This window comes from Lagopus muta, chromosome 2 (genome assembly GCF_023343835.1).
Source record: "Lagopus muta isolate bLagMut1 chromosome 2, bLagMut1 primary, whole genome shotgun sequence".
NCBI lineage: Eukaryota > Metazoa > Chordata > Aves > Galliformes > Phasianidae > Lagopus > Lagopus muta.
The window spans coordinates 14,621,756-14,634,498 of NC_064434.1; the positions used below are offsets into that span (position 1 = coordinate 14,621,756).

Sequence of the window (12,743 nt, forward strand, 5' to 3'; positions counted from 1 at the left end):
ATGGTACAACTTGAGAAAGAAAAAAGTACATGACAGATTAAGTTGGTCTAAGAATGCAAACACAGAGAGGCAGTGAAAAAGTAGTCAGGAAAAATTCCAATACTATTGGCACTAACTTCCAAAGAAAATTACGTCTGATAGTTTTCCACAGAATCAATAGAAAGGTTGCTTTATTTAAGAAAAGTCTGAAAGTATGGTTGCGTTTGTACTCTGAATGATAGAAAATAGCATTTAATCTAAGCTTAAAAAAAACCCCACTTAGCTTTAATCTATGTAAGAACATTTGACATCTAGCGTTAAAAAAAAAAACAAACCAAACCTCCTCACTTGGAGACCTGAAATTCCAAGGGAAGAAATACAAAAACATACATGTCAGAAAGCCCAAGGAGAACTGTCAGCAAAGAGCTACAGAAAGGAGCCGTACTTCCAGGCAGGAGGAAGAGGCGGCTGGAATGGGCTGTGGCAGCCACCCTGCCCTGCAGCCACTGCCTGCAGCTGCTCAACGCCTCCTCCCCAGGGTTACACTCAATGGACCCAAAGCAGCTGTCCCAGGAGAGCTCAGCTACACTCCGCTGAAGATAAGGCACTCCTGTGGTGCATCAGCTTCTTAAACACCATTACTCCGGCGTGAGCATCGATTGATTAAACTGGGTAGAACTAACATTCAGTATTTGAGAGGCACACCCTTTATTTTTAAATCTGACTCTTAACCTATGTGTCCAGGAGGCACATGGCTCCTGATGCTTAATTGGAAGCTTTATTCCAGTTTATTAAAGTACAACTTTAATTTATTCTAACATCTAAGGGAGCTTTGTTACATTTGTAACGATGTAACGAGTACAGGATTTTCAATTTATGAAGCTGAGATTTTACTACTACAGTAGTTTTAAAATAAGCATGTACCTGTAATTAAGTGTGTAAGTCTTTCAAATAACGACTTCTGAATTAAATTAATCCCTTATGTAAAATAAAGTGTCTTTTAGACAGCTAATTCCAAACTTCAACAACACTACAGTAAAGCAAATGAGATATGATCAGTGGTTGGAGCAAGCACTGTTGAAAGCATTAATGCTACTGTAGGTTTCTAACTGATAGAAATACAGAGAAGAACGAAAGATGGCTCTTCACAATATTGACAGACTTCAGCAATTCACTCAGGTGAGGTCAAACATAACAACAAATAGCTAATTCTAAAATACAGACACCAGAACAACGTCCAATTCAGTTGGTACACACACACGACACGGCTGTGTGGTTAGACACACTGACCACACCGCTTAGGAAACACTTAACACAAGTAACAGCTCACTCTGCTCTTTCCATCACAAAATTTGCCTCTGCATTGCTAAAACAGTACTTTCCCATCTGAGCATCACAACCACATTAAGGGACCGCTGCATCTAAATCCCAAGAGCTATTTAAAATGTTAAGAAAAGTAAAAACTTTCCCCCAAACCTTAAATCAGTACACTATGTCCTACCCCTGCCTCTACGGAGTTTGTGAAGCCCCCCTGCTTGTCAGTATTACTAAATAGCTTACCTCCGGTAGCCTGCCTCCCTCCCTCCCTGCTACACATCCCTGCCTGCTCCACCTCTGCTTAAATACTGCTTTACCACTTACTTTCAGACAGGCAGGGTGGTACATCCTATCATTCATTCGCTTGTTCCCAATTTTTAGACAGCAGCTCCACTGCTAGAGATCTGAAACCCCTTCCACCATACTCAGTCTGAACAGATTGCCTTCTCTGATTACACCTCACCACAGCCCAAGCCTCCTTCAGGAAGGAAGCGATCACTTAAAAAGTCCACAGACAATTTTGTCCATAACCACCTAGGGACAGCTGCTGATTGTGTTACTGATCAAGTGCATTTGGCAACTTCTGTACTTCGTACTGACAGATGGAGCTACTGAATTTTATTTCATTCCACTGAAAGCAGTATTACTCATCTGTATATCTACTCAACATCTCTGTTCAACATACACATATGTTATGGTGCCTTTCATGTAGTGGTAGCACCCAACTTCATTTACTTGTTGTCTGGGACAGAATAAAAACATGGTGCATAAATAAGATTGAGCATGAGAAACTGGGAGAATGGCTGAGGCACAACTGGCGAAGGTGCTATGATACAAAGTGATCAGAAGAAATGAAGTACAACTCAAAAGAGAGCAGTGCTGTGAAAGAAGAGTGTCAGGAGGACCTGGAAGGCACCGCTGTGCAGAAAACAGGATGGAGGGTTCCAGGTATAAAAGAAGCTATAGGAGCTGTGGAGCCCGGAGTGGAACACGGACCCAAAAGGTGTACACTTCAACAAGAGGCCCAGGCTTAAGAAGAGACAAGGAGATACTCGGGATGCAAGGAAATGTTGAAAGCAGTGCCAGAATTGCCACAACAGACAGCTAAGAAACGAAAGCTGAACAGCTCACTGCACAGAAAACATTGTCCACCTGCTCCTTTTATTTATTAACACACTCTTTCAAAACAAAGTAAACATTACTTTCTAGAAATGAAGTTGCTGTCATACAAGTCAGTAAAAAAATAAAAAGCATTTTAATTGCAAAGCCTTGCAATGCAATTAGATGCCAACATGCCATCCAGTACATTCAAAGCATGTACAATTATGTGAAAAAATGGTAATTTCATAGCTTCCTGTCGGCCCTGCTACAAAGTGAGGAAATAAATCTTGGTAAACAGTTTCCTGGGTAGCTCACAGCTGGAAACCAGCAACTTAAATTATGGATAACATGACACCACAGATAACTGCAGTAGTAGATGTCAGCACTAAAACCTTAACAGAAGATTTCTATGCAGGCAAAAGGATCACTATCAGTTTGAATAGCACGGTTTGGGATCAAACCAATTCACACAGCTTTAATACTACAATATTTAGGTCTTTTACTTCCTTAGGCTCCTGCTGTATTTTGGCTTTTTATAGAGTTTTTTGTTAAAAAGTTTGTGTTCTATCACACACACCTCTTCATGGATGGAGGAAGGCTGTATCCTCAGAAGAAAGGAGAAAAGTCTCAGTACAAAATGGTAGCTCTTGGGAAAGTCCTCTTCTCTGTAGTGAGCCAGATGACCGCACAATCTGAAAAGAAAGAAAGGAAAAAAGAAAGCCCTGAGTTACAAGTGTATTTAGTTAGCATTTTGCAAACATTTACATACACAGTTGCAATTAGAGGAAAATATCAACATTTCATCAGGTGTCTAAACCCCAATTCTGATCTACCATGTCAGTTCTGTCCTAAAAAAACCCAGCTGCTTCAATTAAAAAACCCTTTATATTCATATGAAGACTCAGATGCTGTTCCCTGCCTAAACCCTATGCATCCTCTCACTTACAAGGTGTTGCCCTGGGATGTGGAGAAGCAGAGCTTCCATTGCCCCTCTGTCTGATTCAGAGCAGCGGTCTTAAATATTCACCAGAACAAGGACTGGAACCCGTCTGTCCCAATTTATGGGCAAGTGTGCTAATTACTAGACTATAGAGTCATTTGCTCACTCCCTCTGGCCCAACACCCATTTACATTTTACCTCAAACTGGAGGAACAGATACACTATTCTGGAGTGCCACGAAAGCCATGGGAGTCGCACTTCAGGATGCAAAGTCGCAGTTTAAATCCTCCTGAAGCCTGGCAGATTAGAAATCTGAATGTAGGTCACTCACACCAAAGCCTGTCCTGCACAGTCCTCACACTACCTGAAAGCCACCAGCTTGCAAAACCCAAGTTAAACCGCTCATTTCAGCAGTGTCAGAAGAAACCAGCTGACTCCACAACCCACACTAAGTGTTTGTTAAGTTTGAGCTTCATTTATAGGTGCTGTTGGTTGAACCAAACCTGCATTTTTTGGCTAACAGGAATTCAAATCTTTTGTGACGCTCCAGTCTTAACCCTGAGTTTCAGCAACTACAGCTTTTAGGGCAGTCTAGTTGTCTGAGCTCAGTTTTCACTGGGAGGGCAGGGAAATTGTACTGGATATTTTCAGGCAACGTGTAATTACATCAACATTATAAAGCACCTATCTGATTAATCGGAGTTACACTTTTCACAAGAGTCCCAAAACACAACCATAAACACACCACTGTCCCATTTTGTGCTATTTACACTACGAGCATCTCTAAAGAGCTACAAAATTTCCAATACATTTTAATCTCTGGAAAGTAAGGGAAAGATTCATCTGTTTTTCTTAACATTCCTCACACACACTACTTTATCATCTCAAAATAACAAGGGAGATCAAACACCGGATGTGAGTACAGTGAATGCTGGTATGTTTCAGCAGTAGCAACAGTGACAAGAAAGACAAGCCCTGCTCTGGAAGGCCGTGAACAGCTGTCACACCATGAAACGAAGAGCGTCTCTAACAAACAGCTCATCTGGTGGATTCTGACCAGGGAAATGTGTTCCAAGCTTAACGTTGGCTTCAATGCTCTGGAAACAATAAGTGGCAATGATGGAATATTGCAGAATTTACACCAGGAGGGTATAAATGCTCACAAAAGAACATAAAGAACATAGTATGAAAGTTTCTCAGGACCTATGGGACCAATATGAGGCTGAAGTCGACAGTTTCCTGCCTCACACAATTACTAGTGAGGAGATGTAGTGTCAACACAATGTGCCAGAGTCAAAATGGCAGTCCATGGAGTGGCAATATGAATTTTCCATATGAGGAAAAAGTTAAAGACACATCTCTCAGCAGGTCAAGTGATGTGCACTGTCTATTGGGATAGGAAAGCAGTGATCCTTCTGGGTTTCCTGGAACTTGGACAAACCATCACCTCTGACTGCTACATCGCAAGGCTGATGAGCAGAAAGTTCAAACTACCAGAGTCAAACCAAAGAAGGCAACCTTTTTCTTGCAACGCAGTAACTCCAGGCCCCACACCAGTTCGAAGACCATGAAGCACATCACCAGTCTTGGTTGGAGTGGTACCACTGACCATCTGCTTGGGCCAATGAAAGATGGACCGCATGGGCAACATTTTCCTAGTAACAATGCTGTCATAGCAGCTATGAAACAGTGAGTCAGCTCCACTGGCGTAGAGTTTTATGAACGTGGCATGCAGCCTCTTGTTCTTTGCTGGTGAAAATACATGGCTGGTGGTGGTGACTATTTTGAAAACCAGGGTTTGGAGCTGAGAATCGGTTCAAATAGCGTTATTTGCATTCTTTGTATCTGTTGGAGTTTCCATAGAAATAAATAGGAGGTGTTACTTTTGGAGCATCATACACAGCTATATACCTGATTTAGAACTCAGCTTAAAAATAAAAGTTTTAAATAAAAGAAACACGTTACCAACCAGATAACCGCTCTCAGTTTTGCCCACTGAAATACTTCAGTCCTACCACTGAAGCACTCCAGCAGTCCCAGTTAAACCACGCTGATTTTTAGAGAGCCTGTAAGTCTGTTTTTAGTTCTGTTATACATACATACGCTTGCATGGGATAGAACCTCATGTCTGAGGGAGTAGATGTCATTCTCCAAAGTTAAGTGAGTGTCAGATGTATAATTAATTACTTGCATTGCAAATGATACAATGGGAAATTTAACCGGTAAGAGTTTAAATTCAAATCTCGTTTCGTGAAGGCTAAGACAGTTCGCCATCATCATTTTAATACATTACATATGAAAATGTAGGCTTAAAAACAGACTTTGCATGAAAAGATTATTCACGCAAACACACACTGAAATATCCTCTCATTCAGTGGGTCTGTAAGATTTACGCAAATCTGTGGTAAAAGGATTATTACATCCCCTCCCTTAAAAAAAAAAGGCAGAAAAAGCTTCTTATTCATACAAAAGAATGAATCCATACAACCAAGGCTCTTGTAATACAACACTGTGTTTACATTATTCCAACCCATTTCTGTCACGGTGGATATGTGAAAGGCAATGTGAAAAGGAAAATAAAGATAAGCAAATAAATCCACTAAAAAACAACAAAAGGCTGCACACATGTAAAAGGCAGTTATTTTCAAGGGTAATATTTAATCTTTTAAAAATCAGGAATGTATCACTGAGATTTTGTAGGGACTACTGCTCTCCTAAGCGTGACGTTTAGACGCACGTTCAGATAAAGACTTAGGATGTCATTCAACGCTTATTCAACAGCACACAAATGAAAACTCATTTCACATTAAGGTACCTCAACCTTCAGAAGGAAGGCTACATCACCTGGCCTATCACTGTCCTTGCTGTTTAGGTCCTTGGAAGTAAATAACTGTACTAAGAAATGGCACGATTGTTCTGATAAGCGCTTAGGTGAAAAAAAATTCTGTAACACCTGTGAAGTCAGGATTTGGGCACATTTCTCTAGTACAGAAAGCCACTAAACAACTTCAAGAGCACAAGAGCTTTCCTGTTCCCAGATTTCTTATGTTGCTTTTCCAGGCTGCTTGCAAAGATAACTCATGTAATAGCGTTTGAGCCCATTTCTCACCCAATTACTTCATTCTGAAGTAGACTTTGGAGGCATTAACTGCTGTCTTGAAATCTAACTGCTAATGTGGATTAAAGCCACGAGAAAAGCAGCACGGTGATTTAAAACTAAATTTTCAACACTTTTTTGTGACTTAGAGGAGAGAGGAATGGATGTTTTCTCATTCTCTTAAATGTAATAGCTCCTGAAGTACTGTGAAGAAGGAAGTGGAGTGAATATTTCTACCTAGCTGCTGCTCTTGCCATGTGACTCTAGTTGTTGACAGTCTCATCTCCTCTCTTCTCAAAAGCTCTCTTTAATCACTCTTTGTATTACAATGCCTACTCCCAATCCAAGCCCAAGCACTCTGCACACACCCCCTTCTACAAATGATTTCAACTGTACGTGAACACATAGCTGTGTACACACCCCACATGTCATTTGTAAAGGAAAAAAGAGAGATCTATGTATATACACACACTGTGCTCCACCATCGAGAGGATTTTACAAAATGCAATTAACAGAAATGTAATACTTACTTCTCATTACACAGTTTATCTGTACAAAGCCAATAGTCTGTGTTGATGGCTGTAAGTAAACCATGTTTTTCTTGCAAAATTCCCTTCAGGCTATGCCCATGAAAACAAGACCCATCTGTGTTTTCTTCAGACCAGCTTAACTGAAAACTTGACGGATTTGGCCTTCCTGCAGGTCGCACCGAACCAGACAACTTGCCAAACTGATTTTGCAAGTTCTCAACCATTTCTGTACAAATAGAAATGAGACAAAAAAGATAATAATCCCACAAGGCAGAAACATTAAGTTTTGGAACATTTTTCTGAGCTGATTTGCAAAGAAATAATACGGTATTTGCGTCCTTTACTTTTTTTTTTTAATCCCCTGCAAGGAATCCTGAGAAAGCTTAAAGTTCTGTGCTTTCTCCCACTGTATTTAGCATTCATTTTTGTCATATATTTTTGAAGAAAATTTTGAAAAACCATTCAAAATGCCACAGTACCCAATGCCAATAGTATTGGAGTACCACAAAAGCATTCCCTGAATAAAGCCAGAAAAATCCATCTGATACTGCTGATAATTTTGTTCCTACAGAACACATACGCCTGGATGCCTCCTGCTGTATTTATCTGGCCACGTGCTATCACTCAGCCCAGATACAATGAGTAGTTCCTCACCTATCAGCATTCACAAAGTTTCAAATACAAACTTAAGCTGAAGATTTTGGCAGTGCAGATTTCAATTGGAAGCAGAATTTAAAAACAGACAGAACAAACCAAAAGCCACACCACCTTTCTCCACAGCTAGAGAAATACTAAAAAGAAATTATAATACATGAGTTAAGAAAAAACAATCAAAGTTTTTCTTCTTCTTAATAAGGATTTTATAGGGTTTCTCTATTTTTCACTCCCACCCTTTCAGAAGCCCCTGGGAACACCCTTGGGACTCCTAACCCCTCCATGTCAAATGTGAGTCAGAATGACAAACTTTCATACTTAACTGATGCTGATGGACAGAAGGGAAAGATGGTGAGGTGACAGATCAGCACACACAACACCAAACCACACACAAAGCCACCAAGCCTTGCTTCCCCAGCATAAAAAGCCAGCTAGAAAACAGCCTTCCTAGAGCTCCAGCTTCTTTTTATGACCTGTATCTAACAATCATTCATAAATTGGAAAAAGGCAAGGAAGATATCTTGAAGTGATCCAGGGAAAGGGATGCCTATCTTTCAAGAGTAAAGATGATGGTTTCAATAAAATCAACCACAAAAATCAAAGCTGAGGAAGGTTTTCGTAACCTGTATCTTAAATATACACATATGTCAAATGATAGAAAGGGCAAAAAGCTATCACAGGTAAAGAACAAGAATAGGAAAACTGTCCAGAAATAACAAGCCAAAAGTACAAACTGCATTAGCACCAGAACAAGAGTGGTTTAGGGCATTCTTTGTATAGGCATTCTTTGTCTCTACTGTTTGAAATTTGTTTTCAGATGAATTTTGCCTTGTTGAAATGACATGATGTGGGATTCCTGCCTGCAATAGCTCAGTAATCCAGTTAGTCCTTTCCTATCTCAAAGAAAAGATCCAGAAGGAGAATCTAAAGTGGCACAGAATTAATGAACAACAACTGATTTTTCATTTTTCTTATTGATAGGGGAACTAAAGGGCTCCAGAGGAAACCATTTCAGAATAAAAAACAGACCTAAGAATGTTTTTACACAGAATGCGACTTAACTGCAGCATCATCACCCCTACAGAATTTCGAAGCATAAAAACATGACTAAAAACCCAATGCACTCTTGCACAGTAAGTCTAACATGAGTTACTCAAACTAAGCAGGAGTATATAATCAGCTTCGAAGCTCCTATATCAGTCACTTCCAGAAACTGGAGAGTATATAAGGAGAAAAACATCACTTGCCACACTAACATCTCTCTCCAAGTTCCTGTTGCTTATTACTATCAAATACTGATTGAAGAAACTCAGCTTTTATTTAGGCAAATAAAATTCCTGCTTTTGTGTTGCAGTTTCTGTTGGTTTTGTTTGTTTCTGTTTGGTGGATTTTTGCTTCTTTGTTTTAAAAAGAAAAGTAAAACCCAATCACTGGGCAGCCTGGTCTGGTGGGTGCAGCCCTGCCCATTGCAGTGAGTTTGGACTAGATGATCTTTAAGGTCTCTTCCAAACCAAGTCATTCCCTAATTTCTTACAGGTACTTCCATATGTATTAAAATGGACAACAAAAAATGATGAAGAGCACAGTTAAAGGCAGCTGACAGATGAGTGAGATGAGGACAAAGTGCCAATTCTGAGATTGCGTTAAGTAGGTCACTATGAAGGCTGCAATTTCAGTTAAGCAGGAGGAAAACGTCTGATTGAAGAATTCCAGCCATGGGTTGTAAAATAGTATTACATTCATTTTGCCCAGAGATGAAAGACTGAAGGGAAAGTATTTTAAGATGTAAATATTATTACAGTCAGAATTTCTATGATGGGAAAAGTTGGAGCAGACTTCTGTGCTGGCAGAAAGAGGCGGAGTGTACTCACGTCTTCTCCTAAGGATTTTAGATTTCTTCTTGACTGAATAAAACAGCGGCTTCTCACATTTCCACAGATACCTACAAGAAAGAGAAATAAAAACTGTTACGAAAAAGAGCTGGAGAAACCATGTAAAATAATAATTTCTTGATTAAATGGAGCTATTAAAATAAGAACAAAATCATCTGTTGTTAACACCGTTAAAAGCCACCTCCAACACATAGGGCAGTCTCTTTCTGCATAGATAAATGGAGGCACGTAAGCCCAGATTTACTGTAATCAGTTAATTGTTCAGTTGTATAAGCTACTTTGTCACAGAAAGTGTTTAATTAATATGTTGGATAAATATCATGTCTGTAATTAGAAAATTAAGATATGGATGAAATCGCTTTGTTCACCTAAGAGTGCTGAATGGAAACATGGAGCAAATTCTAAACTTTTTTATCTTCTGTAGGGGTCAGGATTTCACTTAAAATCATCTACCTTAATATTATTATTATCACTACCAAGTACTTAAAAATCTCTTACTTGGCTTTTTCTTCATCCAGTTTTTTTTGCTCCACATCCAAGGTACATTTTATAACCTTGTACCACTTTTTGAACTCGAAATATGGACCACCTGAATAAAACATTCATGTTTTAATTTTAGGTTGTGAAGCAGTGAAAGAAATGTGATACACAGAATGTGGTCATCATGCAGTTGGACTCCGCATCTCCCGTCTGCAGGCAAATCTTAAATTCCATCTGCTTATAGAAAACATACTGAATCCAACATTTCTGTAAGATAGAGAAAATGAAAAGCAGAAATGCAGGAAAGGAACAGCATAACAGGTGGGATGAAACGCCTCTGCTCAGAATATGTTTCCTAGTTTTAGACAAGTCAGTCCTTCTCCCTCCTTTCTGAAAGTTAAGTGTAATTACTACCTGAACTAAATCTCCACAACACTAACTGGCCTTCCTCTGTTTGAAATCTGACTTCAAGGAATTAATGAAACTGTAGAAGCTTAGTTTTAAACAAGTTCTGAAGCTCAGATGTAGGAGGTGAAACTGTGTCAATCCCCCACCATCCATCCTGCTGCCCATGAGATGATGCAAGGCAAGAAGCATTATTCAGACAATTGTATTCACTGCGTATCAGTGTCCCACATATTTTGAGCACAGGATTCTCACACACTGATATGCGAACAAATACATACCAGTGCATGCAAAAATGTTAAGGCACAAGGCCTTCCAGCAGCGCGTTTACCATTGATACTCCAAAGAGGCACAGGATTGAAGTAGATCAACAGGGTACAATAAGTGTAAGAACTGCAAACAGAACTATGGCACAGGGTACATTTAAATAACCAACTCTTATTATCCGTAGGTGTATTATCTGCATCGTGAATTAACCAGGCTTTGCATTTCCCCATCACCCCAGCTGCACCGCATGGATGCTTGCATCACGTTCATTTCTAAAGAGCTAGCTGGCAAACTGTTCTGAAGGTGAATATGTTGTTCTTATAAGCAAAGTTCTGTACATTTTCTGTGTTTTTGCTATGCAAGTTATCCTGCCATGAGAGGCCTTACAAACTAGAGCTATAGGTGGCCTCAAATGGACAAACAAAGGTAAGAAAGATCCTTCAGTAGTTATTAAAATGCAATGGATAAAATTCTGTTTCAAACTCCCTACACAGAGGGTGCTGGGAGGTTGGTCCATGGGAAGAAAAGAATTTTTGTATTTACTTTAATACAAATTATTCAACATCTGTTGCAAGGAAGCCTGCTGTCAGGGACATGACACTAACGTTCACCTGGCTGGTACTGCTAGTCCTGCATTCACATGGCTGAGTCAACTGGCAAACACACAGCTCTGCAATGCACTCACACATACACACATGCCTCAATCACATTTTACTTGAGCGTAAACAGCATCGTGTATGTGTGCAGTCTGCAGAACGTATACTCACACACACACGAGGAAGCTACAACCACCTACTGCACAGCTTCCAGGCTGTCTTGAAAAACTGTAGGAGCTGAAATATTTTATATAGTGAAAAAAAAAATTCTAGAGAGAGGATAGTTGTACTGAAAGTACAGTTAGCACACCCTGGATCTTTACAATGCAGCATCAGCCATTATTTATCTGAGCACACTAAGCTTGCAAAAGTGCCGGGGCAGTGCTGAGCTCTGGCACTGATCAGTGCCCAAACAGAACACTCTCACATCAGCTGCCTGCTGCCACTCCAACAGCTGAAGAATGGGGACAACAGAACACAGCACATGAATTGTTTTGCACCAGCAGATTTCAAAGGAGAAAAAGTGGGCAAAGAGTGAGCTGTTAATTGCTAAAGGCAACGAGACTTATTAATAAGAGAGAAACCCTATTAAGACATTAATAGCTTTGAGCCTCAGCTTGCAAGCAGTTGTGCAACTTCTACTCGGGTCACTGCTGCAGAAGTTTTCAAGGGAAATAAAAACGAAATAATAAGATCTGAAGTAAGTTGGAATATCCACTTAAAATGAGAATTACACGTTTTAGTTGTCAGTGGGGACTGTCTCTAGATACAGAGATGATGATGCATTCATGTATGACTAATGGTCATTTTTGTTATTGACATAAATGTAACAGAAGGGCAAAAATGAACCAAAAAAAAAAAAAAAAAAAAGGATGTGAGGCTTAAAACATAAATCACTGCAACACATCTTTGATCTTGTCTTCAGCTGTGATCTGGATAAGGTCACAGAGGATCTTCCTGAGGATTTCTAATCTTTGATTTGGTCTTTCTGCCCTCAAAGAACTACGTTCACACCATTATCTTTTCTATCTTAATTGCTGCTAGCTTTTCCACACTCTCTCAGGATTATTTGGAAGAAGAAAATAGATTACATCTCAAATATGTTACACACTAAGACATTTTATTTAACAAGACTAAACAAGTTTGGATTTTATCATAAATGTGGTTGGATGCCCCTAATAAGTATCTGCTATTTATGATCAAAGTGCATTCCCACTTTACGAGGTAACCATTCACCTTCACCTAACATGCACAAAAAGGAGAGGAGAGCAGGGAAAAGCAGAAACATATCCAGTAAAGTATGTACAAACTTCCCTATCCTTGTATTATTCTTAGGTATCACTCTCAGAATTAAGCAAGTAAGCCGAAACAATTTTATGTGAATAAAATCCCATTGTCTTTAAAGAACTGCCTGAAAAGAATAAATTACAAAATCACTCTTCAACAGTCAGTAGGATTAAGGCTTTCCAAGCCTGATTACAAAGT

The 12,743-nt window shown here is 39.6% G+C and overlaps 1 protein-coding gene across 3 annotated transcripts in view; it reads right to left on the reverse strand.

Annotated features, from left to right (window-relative positions):
* Positions 1-2,438: 2,438 nt before the first annotated feature.
* TAF1B (TATA-box binding protein associated factor, RNA polymerase I subunit B) overlaps positions 2,439-12,743 on the reverse strand; it is a 44,202-nt gene continuing 33,897 nt past the window's right edge. For 2 of the 3 annotated variants that reach the window (XM_048936205.1, XM_048936204.1), the window contains exons 12-15: positions 10,009-10,099; positions 9,490-9,560; positions 6,965-7,190; positions 2,439-3,089 (exon numbers count right to left, since the gene is read on the reverse strand). In XM_048936205.1, coding sequence (XP_048792162.1) covers positions 2,897-3,089; positions 6,965-7,190; positions 9,490-9,560; positions 10,009-10,099 — 581 coding nt within the window. In that variant the 3' untranslated portion in view covers positions 2,439-2,896. The other variant, XM_048936206.1, reaches the window with a different exon arrangement.